This window comes from Xenopus laevis, chromosome 8S (assembly GCF_017654675.1).
Source record: "Xenopus laevis strain J_2021 chromosome 8S, Xenopus_laevis_v10.1, whole genome shotgun sequence".
Taxonomy (NCBI): Eukaryota; Metazoa; Chordata; class Amphibia; order Anura; family Pipidae; genus Xenopus; species Xenopus laevis.
Genome location: NC_054386.1, coordinates 8,538,499 through 8,559,744, shown reverse-complemented (window position 1 = coordinate 8,559,744; position 21,246 = coordinate 8,538,499). Strand labels below are relative to the sequence as shown.

The following is a 21,246-nucleotide window of genomic DNA, read 5'->3' as shown; positions in this document are numbered from 1 at the left end:
ACTTTGTCTCATGTCAACACAGTGGTGGACAGCAGTGGACAGTACCATTTAGTTATATATTACATGGTCTCTAGTTTTAATGCCCTGCCAGTACCAGTGGGTTGGTACCTCCCGCCCTTACTTTCAGCTCTAGATTGTATCAGTGAATAACCAAGAGCAAAGGAGACCAGGGAACCCCCCCAGTTGCGCTATGGTTTGTTCTGTAATGTTGTGTGTGCATAGAATTGCATTCAGTCTCACGGGCTTAGGGACAGACTTCATATAAATGCATTACACCGGTTATACAATCCCATTCCCCACTGATCATGAGAACATTGTGAAAGTAAAAAAAGGCACATATTGTGTTTTATCTCAGCTCAGTGACATACATCGCAGTGTGTGAGAGAGACAACAATAAAAAGTCAACTCTTGGCATCGTTCCAGGCTCCTAGCCACGTGGCTATGCAATATGCACTGCTCATATACTCCATCATGATTGGTGCATCACAGACAAAGCTTCCACTTGCAACTTGTGATGCTGGAGTTTCAAGTCTTTGCTCCTATTTATGTACAGTTCTCCGCAGGCAGTGACCTTATACTATTGTGCATGAGTTGCGACATTTCACACAACGCCTCTTCTTTTTCTTGGGATGGAAGACGGTGAAGATTGCTTCATCAAAAACATTCTTAAGGCCCTTTTGGGTCAAGGCTGAACATTCCAGGTAGCACTGTGCTCCGATCTAACGTTCAAGAGAAAGTCCAGACACATTTTATTACCTCCCCTTGCAGTAATAATGAGGGGCCCAATAGAAGTGAACCCCTTTCTCAGCAATGTGGAGCTTCTTAAAGGGGACCCGTTACCCGATAAAACTATTCCAAATACTATTTTATGGCATTTAGAAAAATGAACTTTAATTACACTTCATAAATTATTTGAATCTTGTTTTCTTTGGTCTGGGAATTCATAATGATAGCAAGCAGGCAGGCAGGAGCCTGAACATTATTATTAAGTCAAGCCTTGTATCATCTCAAAATCTTGTTTGAGCACCAGAATGGGGGACCTGATGTCCATCCCCATGTCCTGGTTACACAATTAAATGGTAAAGAGAACGGGGGAAAGTGGGGAGAGCAGTGACATCCAGGAAGTGCTGAAAGTGAAAGTAATTGCTTGCCCCGCCTCTATGCCTAAGGCATAGAGGAGGGGCAGACAATATTTGATTGACAGCTGAGATCTTTAAATGAGCTTACAACAGCTATGAATGCTTTCATTAAAAAAAAGAATTTGGATTTTATGTTTAATTTAAAAAGGACATTTATTATGCAGCTTTTTATTTCTTGGTGACAGGTCCCCTTTAAATTGGGAGCTGATAGTTATGGTGATGGTGGAGACAACCACTTTATAGCATTACCATCGCACTATATGGGTGAGTACCACAGTTAACAACTTATCCCTTTAATTATCAATGCTGATAAAATATAAAAATTTACAGTAGAAAAGCATTGCTTTCAGCCAGGCAAATATTGGGGAATACAATAAAAGTCGCAAAGAGAAAACCGACTTGCACAAATAAGAATAAAAATTTACATTTCGCAATGTAATAACCTTCCTTAAACTGTAATTACATTGCAAATTTTAATTGCGCACTTTTATGAAGTCCTTAAAGGCGGCGTAGTGTTTTGGAGCAAACATAACTTTTTCAGTAAAGTGCACTGGCACAAACTAAAAGGTTTGCAAACCTTCTACCAACATCGGAAGAGGTCTCTGGGTTTATAAAAGCTACAGTAAATTTGCACAAAGAAATATTTGTTCGCACAAAGGCATATCTTTTCTCAATGTGAATATTTTTTCCGTTACCAACTTTTATTCCGTTCCCCTGTTAGAATATTAAAGGCAACAAACATCGACATTAACTCATATTTGTCATTGTGTGCAGCTTCCAGACTTTACAGGAGCAAGGCTGCCTTTGTTAGAATCAGAGAACTTTTGCCATCCCCAAGTAAAAAAAATGCCTCTCCTTCTCCTTTAAAGGGGTTAATTCTTTCACTAATGCACAGGGAGGGAGGGAGAGGGGGCAATGCCAAGAAGTTTAGGGGGGATTTTGGTACAGGGGGTTTAAAGGAGAATTCAACCCATAAAACCCCCCCCTACCCTGGGTAAACCCCTTCCCTCCTCCCCTCAGCCTACCTGCCCCCCGGGCAAATGCCCCTAAGTTTTTTACTCACCCCTCAGTACAGATTCAGGCCTCGGAGTTCAAGGCAGTCATCATCTTCTTCTCGAGTATGACGCATGCGCAGTTGAAGTAAATTTCTGGTCCCAAAGAACTGCGCATGCACCGAAAGTCATGAACATTTCCATGGAAATTTTCGTGTCTTTTGGCGCATGGGCAGTGCTTCGGGACCGGTAATTTACTCCAACTGCGCATGCGCTGTAACTTCCGAAAAAGACCAAACAAAGAAGATGGCTGGCGTGAACTCTGAGGCCAGAATCTGCACGGAGGGGTGAGTAAAACATTAGGGGCATTTGCCCAGGGGGGGGCAGGTAGGCTGGGGAGGAGGATGGAGGGGGTCTACCCAGTGTAGAGGGGGAGTTTTTTTTATTACGGGTTGAATTCTCCTTTAATGGAGAACTAAACCCCCTGCACCAAAAGCCCCCTAAACTTCATGCCATTGCCCCCCTTCACTCTCCCTCCCTGTGCATTAGTGAAAAAATGACCCCTTTAAAGGAGAAAGAAAGGCATTTTTACTTGGGGGAGGCAAATGTTCGGCACCTTCAAGTGATTGTATTGACTGAAACCCCGGGCCATTGCTCCTATCAGCAGAAAACTGCACCGGCTCGGGGTTATACTATTGAGCATCATGGAGCAATCCTCTTCTGACTTCTTTCTTCAAATGTCCCGGGCAGACGCATGCGCAGTTGAACTAAATAGCCGACTTTTTAGTTAAAGTTCAGCGCACGGAGGGGGGCAATGCCAGGAAGTTTAGGGGGGGCTTTTGGTGGGGGCGTTAGTTCTCCTTTAAATTAAATTATAGTATGATGTAGAGTGATATTCTGAAGCAATTGGTTATCATTTTTTTTCATTATTTGTGGATTTTGAGTTATTTAGCTTTTTATTCAGCCGCTCTCCAGTTTGCAAATTCAGATATCAGGTTTTTAGGGTCAACATTATCCTAGCAACCACGCACTGATTTAAATAAAAGACTGGAATATAAATAAGAGAGGACTTGAATAGAAAGCCGATTAATAAAAATTAGCAGAAACATCAAATTTGTAGTTTTGCCGAGAATTTGTTTTATAGATGGGGTAATTGACCCCTATTTGAGAGCTGAAGAGAGTCCGAAGAAGAAGGCAAATAATTCAAAATCTTAAAAAACAAGTTGCTTAGAATTGACAATTCTATAACATACTAAAAGTTAACTTAAAGCTGAAGCACTAGTGTAAGACAAATGGGATATTATATTGAAGACTCTATTACTATAGAGATGTAGCAGCTCGTTCTCTGCCAGGACAACTAAAACATACCATTTTTGCAAGCTTCATTCCTTGCTCTTGGGTGATGGGTTTCTCTTTCATATGGAGAAGCCGAGCCAAAGTTATAGGGTCATCGCGCAGATCAATCTATAAAAAAAGATGTTTCGGGAAAAAAAACGTGAGTCTTCTACAGGGCGGCTTGAAGGACACTTAGCTGACAGACCAGCAGTAGTTTAGTTAAATACCAAATGGGGAAATTCAAGGTAAAACATTATAGAACCTCAATGGCTTCTTCTGCCTCTTCAAGAGATTCTGTCGTGATTAGTGATGGGCTAATAAATTCGCTGCGAATTTCCAAGTTTCTTCGCCGGCGAATAATTTTGCAAAACTCCTGTGAAAATTTGCCGTCAGCAAAAAACTTTGGACGCAGGTCCGAAAAGTTGCTTGCGTTACAATCGACACACGTCAACACTATTTGGACGCCTATTGACTTTAATGCCGGTGTCAAAATTGAATTCACTTCGGACGTGCACCCAAAATTGCAGCGGGTGTCAATTTTCGAGTTTCACTAATTTTTTTTGGGAATTCTTTGCCGTTTCGATGTGAAATTCGCAAATTTTTAGATGAAGCAAATTTTCGGTGAAGAAATTCGCCCATCACTAGTCATGATTTTGTGATGTCGTTTTTATTTCTAAATGACACTGTTTACACTGCAATTAATTCACTCTACAATATAAAATTTAATTCCTGAACCAGCAAGTGTATTTAGTTGTAAATACACTTGCTGAATTCTGAACTGAAATCCATTTCTCAAAAGAGCAAACAGACTTTATTAATATATAATTTTAAAATCTGATATGGGTTAGGCATATTGTCAGTTTCCCAGCTGCCCCCAGTCATGTGACTTGTGCTCTGATAAACTTCAGTCACTCTTTACTGCTGTACTGCAAGCTAGAGTGATATTACTCCCCTCCCCCCCCCCAGCAGCCTAACTATGGGCTTTCCCGATATCACCCACTTCAATGTAGGCATATCGGGAGAGATCTGCTCGTTTGGCGATCTTTACATCCATGGCCACCTTAAGAACAGCACTCAATAGTAAAATCCAGGTCCCACTGAGACACATTCAGTTACATTGAGTAGAAGAAACAACAGCCTGCCAGAAAGCAGTTCCATCCTAAAGTGCTGGCTCTTTCTGAAAGCACATGACCAGGCAAAATGAGCTGAGATGCACCTACACACCAATATTACAACTAAATAAAATCCACTTGTTGGTTCAGGAATGAAATTTTATATTGTAGAGTGAATTATTTGCAGTGTAAACAGTGTCATTTAGAAATAAAAACAACACCATAAAAATCATGACAGAATCCCTTTAAGGTGGCCATACACTATAAGATCTACTCATTTTTTGAGGTCACCAAAATAGAAGAGAACCTTCTTTGTTGGATCACACAATGTAGATACTTTCACCATGAGTAGTACCTGAGTTCCTATGAGGACGTAGGGAATATGTGGCATACATGCCCTCAGCTCTGATACCCATTCCTCTTGGACATTCTGATAAGAAGCCGGGTTGACAACAGAGAAGCAGATTAGGAAGACGTCCGTGTTGGGGTACGACAATGGTCTCAGTTGATCGTAGTCTTCCTGCAACAGAGGCAAATACAGTGCTTTGTATTGAGATAAGTTAAATAAACGTTTTTGCTAATGCAATAAAATGCAGTTCTAAGCAATCAAACAATTTGCATTCATTAAAATAAATGACTGATTTAGAAATAATTTGTAAATGGAACTGCAGCTCAACACTTGTCTTCAATGCTTGCTTGACCCCAGAAAACAATGGCACAGAAACCAGTTGTTTTAATCCCTAACAACCAATAGTTGCTTCCATGAGGCTGTACAAACCTCTTATCTGTTTAAACTGTGAGTATCTGGCCTCGTGTACATAGTCCAGTGCAATTCATGTTCTACCTACGTGTTGCCTTTAAAGGGGAAGTAAAGTGTAAAATAGAATAAGGCTAGAAATGCTGTATTTTGTATACTAAACATAAACATGAACTTACTGCACCACAAGCCTAATCAAACAAATGATTTATGCTTTCAAAGTTGGCCACAGGGGGTCACCATCTTGTAACTTTGTTATACATCTTTGCAAGACCAAGACTGTGCACATGCTCAGTGGGGTCTGGGCTGCTTAGGGATCATCGTAAATTATCAAAACTGCACAAGTCAAATAATATCTGAATATACAGACTGCACTTGGTCCTCCTGTGTTGTCATTTAATCTAATGTGGATTTTATCATTTTTGTATTGTTTAATATAAACTTTCTCCAACTCTGCAGAATCAGTGGCTGCAGCAAAATAATCCTCCAAATAGAATCCCAGTTTGTTTAAATCTGGCTCCATGATCTTTGTCCCTGCAGCTGGAGTTGGAAACAGTAAAGGGGATGTAAAGACAAAAATAAAATCCAATACAAATCTCTACACAGTCGCCGACTGCTCTACAGGGAAACAAACAAAGCTGCTTGAGTTCTGCATGGCTGGGAAGTAAGGCGGGGGCTCCCCCTGCTGTTCATAAGTATGATTGTTTCCCTGCAGAGCAGTTAGGGACCGTCTGACAATTCCTATCCACAGCAGTAAATGAAGGGAGAATTTCACTGCATACAGTCAGGTTTCTTATAAAAACGGTACTCATTTTTTAATTAAAGTATATTGGAGATAGGTTTCTTTTTCATTAAAGAAAGTAAAAATGGGATTTTAATTTCTTTTGCCTTTACATGCCCTTTAAGTGTAGCAAGAAAAAGGGGTACACACCAAAGACCAGTTTGCCAAGCTACTGCGAATATTAGGGCGACGTTATATCATCAAACTGTAAATTAAAAAAAAACATTTTTACTGAGCATCGTCCAGTTAAATCTCTTACCCCCAGATGAATTTATAAAGCAAATGATCAAGTGGTATAGTAACTGTTCATTTATTATTATTTATAGTTCTGCCAGTAGGTGGCAGCAAATAGACATATAGTCCTGGTTTTCCACCAGTTTTACGTTTTGTTTACTAGCATCATTGGCCTCATTGTTTGTAAACAGAACATTCACAATGTAGAATTGTGTAGCCCTGTAGTCTTGTGCTTGTTGACTTGTGATGGGCGAAACCTGCCAACTGCTCACAGGGACAAACAAAAACAGACAAAGACAAAAACAGGACTTGGCTTTTCTTGCATCACTTCAATCCCTGTACTATGGGAATATGATTGCCCTGAGATGATTCACTGTATTTTACTTCCGATACATCACTTACTACAAAAGCTTAGCCAGTCTGCATAGTCTCATTGTACAGTTTATGGGACATCTATCCAGTCTGCCCTTCGTTTTCCGAAGTCGCCCGTAGTTGCCTCACGAGGAAACTTCTGGCGACTTTGGAAAATGAAGTGGTCTGAGTGCCATCCCACCGGTGATTTAGATTCTAGCCGGCGGGAGGCAGTTCGGGGAGATTAGTCGCCCCGAAGAAGAGGCGATTTATCACCGGGCGACTAAATCTCCCAGAATCTGAGCGTGTGTCTCTGCCCTTAATAATGGATAACACCATTATGTTCTTCGGAGCTTATGTGCTGTGTAACCTGAGCCTTTTCTCCTTTGAATGGCTGCCCCCATGGCTACACAGCAGCTTATTTATATAAACTATAGTAGTACTTATCTGTTATCTACTGTGTATCCTGTGCTTGAATGGCTGCCCCCATGGCTACACAGCAGCTTGTTTATATAAACTATAGTAGTACTTATCTGTTATCTACTGTGTATCCTGTGCTTGAATGGCTGCCCCCATGGCTACACAGCAGCTTGTTTATATAAACTATAGTAGTACTTATCTGTTATCTACTGTGTATCCTGTGCTTGAATGGCTGCCCCCATGGCTACACAGCAGCTTGTTTATATAAACTATAGTAGTACTTATCTGTTATCTACTGTGTATCCTGTGCTTGAATGGCTGCCCCCATGGCTCCACAGCAGCGTGTATATATAAACTATAGTAGTACTTATCTGTTATCTACTGTGTATCCTGTGCTTGAATAGCTGCCCCCATGGCTACACAGCAGCTTATTTATATAAACTACAGTAGTACTTATCTGTTATCTACTGTGTATCCTGTGCTTGAATGGCTGCCCCCATGGCTACACAGCAGCTTGTTTATATAAACTATAGTAGTACTTATCTGTTATCTACTGTGTACCCTGTGCTTGAATGGCTGCCCCCATGGCTACACAGCAGCTTGTTTATATAAACTATAGTAGTACTTATCTGTTATCTACTGTGTATCCTGTGCTTGAATGGCTGCCCCCATGGCTACACAGCAGCTTGTTTATATAAACTATAGTAGTACTTATCTGTTATCTACTGTGTATCCTGTGCTTGAATGGCTGCCCCCCCATAGCTACACAGCAGCTTGTTTATTTAAACTATAGTAGTGTTTCTGAAGCAAACACACCAGTTTTACCAGTGCAGGGAAACACTACATTTAGGGGCACATTTACTTAGCTCGAGTGAAGGAATAGAATAAAAAAAAAAACTTCGAATTTCGAATGATTTTTTTGGCTGCTTCGAACATCGAATTGGCTACTTCGACCTTCGACTACGACTTCGAATCGAACTAAAAATTGTTTGACTATTCGACCATTCGATAGTCGAAGTACTGTCTCTTTAAAAAAAAACTTCTACCCCCTACTTCGCCAAGTAAAACCTACCGAACCTCAATGTTAGCCTATGGGGAAGGTCCCCATCAGTTTTCTAACAAATTTTTGGTCGAAGGAAAATCTTTCGATCGATGGATTAAAATCCTTCCAATCGTTCGATCGAACAAATTGCGAACAAACGAATTGCGGTAAATCCTTCGACAGTCGAATATCGAGGGTTAATTAACCCGCGATATTCCACTTTAAGTAAATGTGCCCCTATATGTCATAAAATTTACGCTACCTTGTACCCAAATGAGGGGGGCTGGTTTAGTTCAATTAGTATCCTATTCTTTTTTTGGGGCAGTTAAAAACAGTAAAAATGGGTTTAAATGCATTTGATTACAACGGTGTGCTTCTGTAAATAGTATATTAGAAACTGAGTTGAATGGAGTAGCTGTGGCAGGTCCCTCGGTTCATTCTTGCTGTTCTGTTGCTGAGCTCTCAGAACTAATTGTGCTTCCCCTGCTAACACGTTTTATTTAGAAATCCCTGACTCTTTCTAATTTAACACCACGCCAAGGTCTAACTTGAGTTCTGACCATTACACAGATCTGCTCTTCCTTCCAAATAGGTAAATGCTAATATAAACTTTTTTTTTGGCTTCTGTAAGCTTATTGTGCAAAACGTGAGTTCTGGCAGCTGACACCATCTTTTCGGCTAAAAGAGAGGCTGTTAAGGCAGCAGTACACGCGACATAGGGCCGACGTATTGGCGCCAGAGTGTAAGTAAAATTAGTCTCAGGAAGAATATTTGCTATTTAATCCATCCTGAATCAGTTACATTAATGACCTTGCTGCCTATTGCAGTCATTGTCCCTGCTCTGCCTTATCGGGCATCTATTGCCAAAATAAAATTTTCCATTCTCTTACCTCCCGGCGCATCTCTCCCCCTCATCTGGGGTGCAGACGCTCTCCTGGCAACGTCACGTGTTCTGGTCGTGCGCAAGTGATGCTTCTGATGGTTCGTTTGCGTTCGTCGTGAGCAAGTCACACTCTCGTTTTGACGTCGAAAGTCATTACAAAATTTTTCCGCGCGAAATACGAGTTCTTGCCGCCAATTCTCCTTTAAAAAGACTTTCCTCCATTTAAGCAGTGCCCAAGCTGACTTCTGTTTACAGATCCTGCTGAAGCGTTATCACTGTTTGGAATATCCTGTTTTTTTTACTTTTGCCTGTTTTGACTCCGATTCTTGCCGCCTGCCTCGACCATTTTGACCGTTTTTTGACTACGCCTTGCCTAATCCTTGCTGGTACCTCTTTACGGACTATAATACGCATATAATACGCAGCAGAAAGCCCGGGGCCCCAAAAGGGCGTTTTGAACACCGGAATCCACAGGAGTTCCCTGTGCATATGAGTGAACCCGCTGTTTTCAAGGTTCCTGATAGACGAGTACGTTACACCTGTCTCTCTTTTACCTTCATGCAGTGGGTGGAGTCAGGTTTTGATTGACAGTTAGGCCTTATATATCCTTTGGTAGGTTGCCTAGAAGATGTATTAGAGCTCACACTTTTAAAATAATTGTCTCTGATGGAAATCCTGTTTTGCTGCATTCAGTGTGTGTGTGTGTGCCAGAGTTAGTTATTTTGTTAGTGCTGGAGTTGGTTATTTGATTACTAGGAAAGGGAGCCCCTTAAAAGGCGCATTATACTTACCTAAATAATCTTTGGAGCAGGCACTCAATGAAGAAAAACTTCCACCAGGCAAAAAAGTTCAAAAGTGAAAAGAATTTATTGTGTCCACAGCCTGACGCGTTTCGTGTCATAAACACTTAATCATAGGCTATTCTGGTGCACCTGGGCCTCTTCCCTTATGTGGTGAGTAACTATTTTCTACTTGGAGACCCTAAACTTCAGATTCATTATTGCCATTATACCTACCTGTCAATGAAAGTCTGACCCAGACATCAGCATACAGAGAGCATTGAGAAAGACTGGTTGCTGAGAGTGAGATTCTGAAGAGTAACATGATTACAGAATTTCCGAGAGATGAAGCTTATATTCAATTTTAAATTTTGACAATAGTTCCCCTTTAAGTTCTTGTGCATTTCATGAGCACAAGATTGAGAAAACGCACTGACATGTAGTAAATATCTACATCCCAGAAGGGCACTGGTTGCTATTGTCTGGAAATGTATTTGATGGAAGGTTTAGCACATTGCGGTCCAAGAAGGAGACTGTCCCTAGAAGATAAGCAATTCTGATAAATCACGTAAAGGGTGCACTATGGGAAGGTTTGTCATTTTGCCGGTATTTTACTGGTGCAGCCGGTATATAATATACTTGATGGCAGTTATATTGATAAGGAAGGAACAAACACAACAGAAATACAAAGGACAGTATTTTGGCATGATGGCAACTCTAAACTACCAAAAACTGGCACCCGGAGTGCAGTTCCAATACTTTTTAGGCTGAACAGGTCCTAGCAATCGATTTTCTGCTTTTTCCATTGCTGTAATTATCTTGTGTGTTTTTGAATTTTGCATTGTATTAAACAAATGTTAATAACAATAATAAATAATAATAATGACCCTGCACAATTTTTTTTTTGCTAATTGGCATTATGTTGCAATGTCAGTATTTCAAGGCTTTTGGTGGCATGCATTTTTTTAAGGTTCCACTGACCACACTTGACCAGTTAAAGCTTTGTTTGGGGCAATAGATACAAATATAAAACTAGGGATGCACCGAATCCACTATTTTGGATTCGGCCAAACCCCAGAATCCTTTGCTAAAGATTCGGCCGAATACTGAACCGAATCCAAATTCTAATTTGCATACGCAAATTAGGGGTGGGAAGGGAAATACATTTTTTACTTCCTTGTTTTTTGACAAAAAGTCAGGCAATTTCCCTCCCCGCCCCTAGTTTGCATATGCAAATTAGGATTCGGTTCGACTTGGCAGAAGGATTTGTCTGAATCTGAATCCTGCTGAAAAAGGCAGAATCCCGAACCGAATCCATGATTCGGTGCATCACTATATAAAACCACTGCAGAAGATAAAAACACTGCAGAAAACACCATTTTCCTTGTGCAGCATATAAATAACTGGTATATAACGTTAAATAAATAATTCAAAGCAGTGGCGTAACTAGATATTACTGGGCCCCACAGCAAATTATTTTTCAGGCCCCCAAAATTTTTAGCAGTTGACTTGTTTTACCAATATTTATTGAAACTGTATATAAATTAGGGCCTTGTGGGGCCCCTATACCTCCTGGGCCCCCCTGCAGGCGCAGGGTCTGCTTCCTCTATAGTTACGCCCCTGATTCACAGCGTTAGTTGCTTTAAGTCAAACAAGTGATTTATCATAGTGACATTATTTTATGCATTACTGTCCCTTTAAATCTAATAATATGCAGATATATGGAGACCCCTTACCTGTCCTGCAGTGTCGTAGAGTCCCAGGAGATATTGCTTCCCTCCAACAGTTACTGTTACTGAAACACAGAAAAGAAACACATGAACATCAGGAGCTGTTACAATGGAGGTTAATGCTCATCCATCATTATGTTAGGCTTTTAGGTCCCCGCCAGCCTGTGCTGCAGTCTATTTCCTCACACGGTGACAGTTAAACCAAACTGACAGATATCGTCAGCGACACTAAACTTACAACAGATGGTTCTAGTCAGTTTTTACAGTGACTGGAATATCGATTGCGTCGGTTTGTCGTTTAACACACTCCTGAGACGCGGTGTCTTGGTCGGTACAAATCAGCTTGAGCACAAAACATAAAACTCATTAGTCAACTGAATTATAATACAGATGCAAAACTGCCAATCAGAATGGGAAAAGTAAGGGAAAGAAATTGAAGTACAAATTGCCATATCCCCATCTATACAAGATAACCATGACATTCATTCCTATTTACTTGGGTCTCCCAAATCAGCCTCATCCCCTACACTTATAATCATTTTCCCTAATCGATTCTATGTTGTTAAATGGATAATTAAAGAATTCTATGCTGCCTTTTGGGGTGTTCTGTGATATACGCTCTTCGACTGGATACAGATGCCACCCGGGAATGGATTGCACGTTGTAGCACGCAGGAGCTGGCTAATAACCGGGGGGCTGCCAAATACTTTGTTTTGATCTTGTCCCTAATTGTTTCTGGTCTACTTTCTCTGTTCTAAATGATTATCTGTTGAATGAATTATGTTTTGGAGCCACATGGTTCCCTTTGCTAGTGCCTGTCTAATCGCTTATATATAATTTGACTATTAATAGTAGGGATGCACCAAATCCACTATTTTGGATTCAGCCGAACCCTTCGCAAAAGATTTGGCCGAATACAAAATCCGAATCCTAATTTGCATATGCAAATTAGGGTTGGGAAGGGGAAAACATATTATACTTCCTTGTTTTGTGACAAAAAGTCACGTGATTTCCCTCCTAGCCCCGTATTTGCATATGCAAATTAGGATTTGGATTCGGTCAGAAGGATTCAGCTTGGACATGGTCTCAAACAGTAGGAACCGCAGCAAGTGCTCATCCAATATCTAATGAAAATCCTCAGAGACCTCTAGTTGGCGTGAATCTCATGGGTTGCGTATAGTCTAATACACATGAAAACCAAGCATTCAGTCTGAACCTTCATTCATGGGTTTACTACTTGTAGGCATATTTATTGTGCACATTTATGATTCATTTAGAACATGGGACTACCATTCCATTTTATGAGCAGGAATAGTTAAAAAATGACTGCATGTGGGAAAACTGTGGGGCAAATTTACTTACCTGATATAATTCGCCAGCGCTGGCTACGCGCACATCGACCAGCATTAGTCACTACGCCCTTTAGTAAATTTGCCCCTGTGTTTCTCTGAAATCCACCAGCCAAAAAACTAAAAGTCATATTGAGGGTCTGAGCAGAAGGCACTGTATAGACTGTAAGGTTTCCCATAAGGTTTGTTGGTTTGATATTTCCACTCTCATTCATAACATTTGCCATGATGTCCCTTGGGCTCAGATACCGTCACTTCACTTGATAGATTTATCGTTGAGGGAAGTGCTCTTAAGCAATTGTTTTGCCTTGGGTGTGTTTATATGATTGAGATTCAATCAGCACTCCATGTTGTTGGCCTACAAAAGCAAAGAGTTTGCCAATATAAACAATCCTGGGGACGCTGTGAAAACTGATTTGTTTGGTCCATGCAAACTATTCATAAATAACAAAGGTTATATGAGTTTCTGTGTGTTTTTAATTATGACAAACACCTTTAGAAAGTCAACTATTTGAAGCAATGATAGGGTCTAAAGTTAAGAAGTCATTGAGCTAAAGTTGGCCATAAATGATACAATTACGATCTTTCCCACGACCTTTGGTCATATGAAAGATCTTTTGTCCACTCTACTAACTTTAAGAGCTGACGATTTAGCATTAACGTTAAAATGTTCAAAATCAAAAATGATCAAAAATGTCCGACCTGCCCGATCAATGAGGCGACTGATAATCAAGGCTGTTTACCAATATCGGTCGCCTTTTCTCCCACCACACGCACCGTTTATTGTACGAAAGATCTTTCATACGATATTGGTGTGTCTATGGCCACCTTAAGTGCACATTTTTTCCTAAGGAATAGCTGTATGGATTTAAGGAGAAAATCAGTAATGACTTAAAGGGTAACTAGAGACAAAAATCACAAAGCAACATTGTAGGTGTAGCTAGAGGCCATAGGTGCTCGAAAAAACAAAATCTCTTTTCTGGTTTCTGTATAAAGGGCATTTATGACTTACAGGACGAAGTCATGAGCTCCCTATTCATTTTTCATAGAGTTTTCTGTACTGGTTTCTCCCCCAGCTCTTTGCATTGGAGGAAAACACTTGTGCCTGGCAGTGCCCCTTCCATTGACTATGATGGAAATCTGGATAACACCACCAGTACCAAACAATTTCCATTATTGTACAATCAGTGTTCAGGTTCAGGTGTTTTTTTAAAGAAAATGCCCTATGGGCCAGGAGATTAATAGATCAGTGACTTAAAATAATACCTGTGTGTATGAGAATTTTGGAAGGCATTTTCCTCTGCATATCTCATAATACAGCTCTCGTGTTGTGAGATGTTTCCCCACCTTTTTGCAATTATCTGCTTGAGGAACCATCACAGAATCATCACAGACTGCGGTTGAGACAGCTGAAAACAATCAATGTCCATCCCAATTGTACTTTGGGAATTATGTTGACCTGTTAGCCCATAGGGAAGGTGCAGGTGCAGGTGAATTATGGGCCTATTTGACAATGATTTGATATAAAAACTTAAGGGCAATGTACTAAAATGAATCAAGAGAAACCTCATTTTTATATGTTCTAGCAGAAGGATGTGGCATTCCTGCAGTAGCTGCAATCATCGAAAAAGAAACTGAATGCAAAGGATCAAGCTCTAATTCTAGTGAATGCTAGACCAGAGTAGAGGTTGTTTGTTTGATTTAAGGAGTTACGTTGTGTTTTCTAGTTAGAAACAAGACATTGCAATGTTTACTAGATAGAAAGTGGAAGGGGTAGATGTAACTGAATCCGTACTGTATATTTCTTATGATTAGTTGTTATTGTTATAGCAGTCAGAACATTTTTTTAGCAAGGGAATCCATTTGAGGAGGTTCTTGAGCAGGTTTTCCTTCTTAGGTATTCTATAACTACACTATAGTTTATATAAACAAGCTGCTGTGTAGCCATGGGGGCAGCCATTCAAGCACAGGATACACAGTAGATAACAGATAAGTACTACTATAGTTTATATAAACAAGCTGCTGTGTAGCCATGGGGGCAGCCATTCAAGCACAGGATACACAGTAGATAACAGATAAGTACTACTATAGTTTATATAAACAAGCTGCTGTGTAGCCATGGGGGCAGTCATTCAAGCACAGGATACACAGTAGATAACAGATAAGTACTACTATAGTTTATATAAACAAGCTGCTGTGTAGCCATGGGGGCAGCCATTCAAGTACAGGATACACAGTAGATAACAGATAAGTACTACTATAGTTTCTATAAACAAGCAGCTGTGTAGCCATGGGGGCAGCCATTCAAGCACAGGATACACAGTAGATAACAGATAAGTACTACTATAGTTTATATAAACAAGCTGCTGTGTAGCCATGGGGGCAGCCATTCAAGCACAGGATACACAGTAGATAACAGAGAAGTACTACTATAGTTTATATAAACAAGCTGCTGTGTAGCCATGGGGGCAGCCATTCAAGCACAGGATACACAGTAGATAACGGATCAGTACTACTATAGTTTATATAAACAAGCTGCTGTGTAGCCATGGGGGCAGCCATTCAAGCACAGGATACACAGTAGATAACTGATAAGTACTACTATAGTTTATATAAACAAGCTGCTGTAGAGAGTCTGTAGGGAGAGGTCTGTAGGTAGTCCATATTTGTAGAACTCACTGAAGATGGCGAGAGATAGGGGTAGGCCAGCTAGTAGAGCAGCTGAGGCTCCATTAGGAGGATGAAAAGTGTCAGTATCCCAGCGGTACCTCGCCAGTAAGGAAACCAGTGTCTATAGATCTAGGACTGGAAGATTCTGTTGCCACATAGACAAACTCAAGGCAAATCTTGTGCCAGCAAACTGGAAGCTGTATAACCAACTGATTTGTATCAGTATCAGGAAAGTGGGCAGCAGAAGATGGCCAACCCTGGGAATTATTGTACAGTGTTTAATTTCACATTATTATTATTATGATTATTATTATTATTGGGAATTGTGAGAACTTCCATGACTTCTAGCAGTCTTTACTACAAGAAATTTATACGTAAAACATGCAATCTAGGTTATAATAAAGAAAAAAATCAAACACAGACCAAAATGCTGATGGAATTAATTAGAAAAATGCTATATCCGTCTTTTGTGTGCAATCACCTGCCCTTTCTCCTAACTATTTAAAAAACTTGGCAGAGATTCAAATACCATTATTTTTTATATGCAGGAATGTTGGGGTTTCTGCTGCCCCAAACACATATGCTCCTAATAACCAACATTTCTAGTTCCAATCCTCTCAGCCTATCCATAACTGTAACATGAAAGTTTGAGGTCCTTTTGTAGCTCACGTCCTGGGTGCAGTCAAAACCCTATATCCACTCTAGGGCCCCCTTTCAGAAATCTTCTTAAAAGGAGAACTAAAGCTTAATTAGAGAACTGGGCAGAAATGTTGCAATGTTTTTAGCTTCTGTACCAACTCAAGGCAACCACAGCCCTTTAGCAGTAAAGATCTGTGTCTCCAAAGATGCCCCAGTAGCTCCCCATCTTCTTTTCTGCTGATTCACTGCACATGCTCTGTGCTGCTGTCACTTACTGAGCTTAGGGACCCACTCACAATATACAATATACTGTATATAGAATATAAATGCCACAATATAAGATTGGTAATTACTTCGGAGTAAGTATGTGACAGCTTTTAAGGTTTAGTTCTCCTTTACTATACATTTTTAGAGATTTGCAAAGGTTTGCCATTGCCATGTACAGTTTGGTGCAGGAATCTGAATGAATCTGAGATGAATATTCCAGCTCTTTCCAGCAGATATATCTTCTAGAGCAGAGGTCCCCAACCTAAGCTGGCCATAGATGTTGAGATTTTTAAAAGATCAGATCCTCATCGTGAGACCACGATCTTCTCAGAACGATCGTACGAATTTACCATCAACTTAAAAAGACCAATTTGCCAGTAAAACAAAGGGGAGCTGCCTGCTTGGCTCTGCAAACATAGATACATTGCACTGGGACCGACAAAGATTTTTTGACCTGATCAATTTCCTGACAGATGTCGGCCGAAAAATCGTAAGATGTACGATCGTCCGAATCCCACTAACCGCACGATCATTTCAAAGGATTGGTTGGGCTTCCCTAAAAACGGTCGTTCGGCAAGAAGAATTGTCGCGTCTATGGGGAGCTTTACCCACAAACCACATTTAAATCTAAAAAAAGTTGGGGAACAACACAAACATGGAAAAGTTCCTAGAGGTGCCCAATAAAGGCTGTGATTGATTATTTGGTAGCCCCTATGTGGACTGGCAGCCTACAGGTGGTTCTGTTTAGAAACCAAAGTTGCCCCCAAGTCAGAAATCCAAAACTAAGCACCTGCTTTAAGGCCACCAGGAGCAACATCAAAGGGCTTGGTGACAAGTTGCTTGAGAGCCACTGGTTGGGGATCACTGTCCTAGAGGAAGAGCAGAATGGAGAAGCGATCCAGTAATGTATTGCAGTGTTCCCTTGCTCTTTTGTTTAACCAAACACCGTCTAGTCTGTATATTCCCTTCAGCTCTGCATGAAACATATAAATGCATTCGATAATTTTCAAACAGCCCTCTCTAAATCAAAAATGGCACAAAAATACACTAAACTGGAATGATAATGTAATTATTTTATGTACTCTATAATAACAAAAGCCATATGGTCAAGTGTTTTATTGGGATCAGCTATCTGAGACAGATGAATGATGGCTGGGAAGGAATGGGGCTTTTATACATGAGATATTATTGCACGAAACACTGGAAAAATGAAAGCCTGTGAAATGATGTTTTGCCAGGTTGGATGAAATAGCAAACTACCAACAGTGACGGGCGTCAGCTGGATCTCAGACTATTCAGGGAGCTGTTAAAAAAAAAAAATAGAACTGTGGAACACAAAAATGCTGAACTGCTTTGTGATAATAAACTCCAAGGATAAAATATCTCATATAATGTTAAGTGAGTGCAGAACTAGCAGTTTCCCAGGAGGAGCAATGCTGCATTGACAGAAGTTTGGGAGTTAAAAAAACCTGCTACCATATGGCTGCTTTCCTGTGCTTGTGATTTCAAGTATCTTGAGGTTTTCAGTCTGTGTCATTTCTATTGCAGGTGCCTCTAGTAGCCAATGGATAAGAGACAGCTATAATAGCAAGTCCTGGGCAAGCTGGTGCACAATGCAACATGGGTTTGCTTATGTCTGACAAGGAGGAGATTTCTAGTTCTCTTACACTTTGAAAGTAAACAAGCCAGACAGTAGATAATAATTATTATAGTCATTGAAAAGAGTCCAAGGAGTGTCCACAAATAACAAAGTTAAATATGAAAAATGAGAAAAAAGGGACTTAACCTCCAGGGCTCTATCAATGAATTGAATTAAACAAGATCCAAGTAGTTTAAAAAGGCAATATTTATTAACAACCATGCCCCAAATCTAGGTTAAAACAAGTTAAAAGACATCGATTGAACGATTATTCCTTCGATCGTAGGAATAGTGTTAAATCCTTCGATCTTATTAATTAACCCTCGATATTCGACCCTAGGTAAATGTGCCCCGTAGTGATAACCAGCCTGTTCACGATTTCGCCACTTTGCAGGTACCTTTTTCCCGAAGATCCAAGATGTCGCCTGGTTCCCTTCAGCGCGTACGTTCCACTGCGGAGAGCAATTCTCCGAATCTCCTCATGATTTCCACTGTTTTACCGATTTTCACAGTCTTCACGATTTAACAGTTCACAAAGTACCGGCAACTGCCACTTTCTCACTCAACTAAAGGTGGCCATACACGGGCCGATAAAAGCTGGTGACAGACCGAGTAGGCAGCTTATTGGCCCGTGTATGGGGGCCCCCGACGGGCTTCCCCAATCGAGATCTGGCCGAAAGTCGGGCAGATCTCGATCAGATGGGATTAAAAATCCCGTCGGATCGCGGCTGCATCTGTTCGTTGATGCGGTCCCGCGATCCGACCGCCCGTTTGCGTTCGCTAGGATCTGATCGTTGGGCCCTAGGGCCCATGATCGGATCAGCCCGATATTGCCCACCTCAAGGTGGGCATATCGGAGGGAGATCTGCTTGTTTGGCGACATCGCCAAACGAGCGGATCTATCCATGTATGGTCAACTTAAGGAGTGACCCCACCTGGGTGCAGCACCCCCCCGGTGGGGTCACTCCTTAGGTTGGATTGCGCATTTGTTTGTGTAAATGGGTCACAAGAGCCATAGAGTGGGTTGCCCCTTTACAAAAAGGGATTTTTTACACTAAGGCACAGATGGCTGCCATTTAACTATTTTAGATGTTTGACATTCCTGCAGCTGCCAAGCTTGAACATGGCTAACACCATTATATTAATTGGATTTTCTCTAATATTGGGGTTCCTTCTCACCTGTAGTGTCTGGGGATACCTTTCTTGTTCTGCTTAGTTTAGTGACTGCCCTGGTTAACAATTCATGCCATTGTTCTTCCATTTTAAACAATACATTTTATCTATTTCAAAATGCTTCATTTTTTACTATAAAGATATAATCTTGCATGCTGGCTCCTCTGCTATTGCTTGAAAAATAAACTCTTCCACAACAAGGTTTTTCATCAATCCTTCCTATTCTGAGAGGTGGAGCAGAAAGCCTGGTCTGTAGGCAGATCATAGATATGTGTATCTTGTATGGAATATTTTCTGAGTCTCAACTATCCCTTCAAAGCAATAAATAACCAGGCTTAAGGGAGTTCAACAAGATAAAGGAAAACATATTACTATTGAGAGGGTTTTATGGTGATAAATATCTAAGCACATAAGAATACAGAAGGTAATCATGAGCTGATATAAAGGAAGGCATTCTCATTTAGTAGGAATTCCTGCTGTACTGATTTATTTCATGGAAATCCCCTTGTCTTATGTAGGAGAGTCTTATCTAAAGTTTCCAGAACAACACGGAAATCAGAGCTACCTCCTCCAGAGATGATAGGGAAGAATTCCAGTGGGTTTAAAATGCTCATCACAAAAGGGAATTGCATTTAAACACACTCCCCAAAGCGGTTGAAGCTGCGCTCCCCTGTGTTCCGTTTTTCTGCGTTCAGCCGCAGGGGAGCGCAGGAATAGACGCATTATATTTTTCCCAATGGGGCTGTACTCACCGAACGCAGGTTGAGACGTAACATGCTGCATTTTTCCTGCGTTCATCGCCTACACGCACCTGTGTGAGTACAGCCCCATTGAAAAAAGCGTAATGCGTCTATTCCTGCGCTCCCCTGCGGCTGAATGCAGAAATGCAGGGGAGCGCAGCTTCAACCGCTCGTCAGTAAGAGCCTTTAGGGTGGTGGCAGACAGGGAGATTAGTCGTCCAGCAACAAATCTTCTCTACTGCGGGCGACTAATCTCCCCGACATGCTTCCCATCGGTAAGAATACAAATCGCTGGCGGGATGGCATACAAATTGCACCGTATTTCCCAAGTCGCCCGAAGTTTCCTCGTTAAGGCAACTTTGGAAGACTTCGGAAATTCAAAGCGATTCGTATGCCATTCACCATATAATGTCTCTGTTTCTGTTCATGTTTTTCGGTTAATTGAAAAGTCACAAGAAACTCCATTGAAAACGATTGTTTCCGACAGCATGCAAAAGGGCTGCAACTTATCTAAATAAGGAAATAGTTATTGACGTGAGAGCGCAAACCTCCAAATGGCGAAAGCACGGCTGCTCGTATGTTGAGTAGAACTTGCAGGAAACAATACACCTCAATTCGTGTGAGTGACTTCTGACCTTCGTGAATTTACTGAACTAATTACATGAACACATGACTCCTTGTAAAAATAACTGTTAATGGCACTTCAGTACTTGTTGCTACAGGATAAAAGACACTAGCTACAAGCTCATTTGACAATAGACACAACGGGCAAAGCCTTCTTACAGGATTCTTAAAAGAAGACCACTTCTGTAAGACACGTCTGTGAGGTTCTAAAGCAGTGATCCCCAACCAGTAGCTCGTGAGTAACATGTTGCTCCCCAACCCCTTGGATGTTGCTCCCAGTGGCCTCAATGCAGGAGCTTATTTTTGAATTCCAGGCTTTTGGTTGTACAAAAACCAGGTGCCCTACAAAACAGAAGCTCCTGTAGGTTGCCAGTCCACATAGGGGCTACCAATAGTCAATCACAACCCTTGCTTGGTACTAACCAGGAACATTTTTCATGCTTGTGTTGCTCCCCATCTCTTTTTACATCTGAATGTTGCTCACGGGTGGAAAAAGGTTGGGGACCCCTGTTCTAAGGCGTTACAGTGTCCTTGTGATCTAATTTATCCCTCTTCTGCAATGAATTGGGTCTACTCAGATTCAATTTGAC

The 21,246-nt window shown here is 41.0% G+C and overlaps 1 protein-coding gene across 1 annotated transcript in view; it reads right to left on the bottom strand.

The window, feature by feature from the left end:
- Nucleotides 1-317: 317 nt before the first annotated feature.
- Nucleotides 318-21,246, bottom strand: part of rhoj.S (ras homolog family member J S homeolog) — a 46,110-nt gene continuing 25,181 nt past the window's right edge. The window contains exons 2-5 of the mRNA XM_018232290.2: nucleotides 11,562-11,620; nucleotides 4,934-5,098; nucleotides 3,500-3,595; nucleotides 318-719 (exon numbers count right to left, since the gene is read on the bottom strand). Coding sequence (XP_018087779.1) covers nucleotides 573-719; nucleotides 3,500-3,595; nucleotides 4,934-5,098; nucleotides 11,562-11,620 — 467 coding nt within the window. The 3' untranslated portion in view covers nucleotides 318-572. The remainder of the gene's footprint in view (nucleotides 720-3,499; nucleotides 3,596-4,933; nucleotides 5,099-11,561; nucleotides 11,621-21,246) is intronic.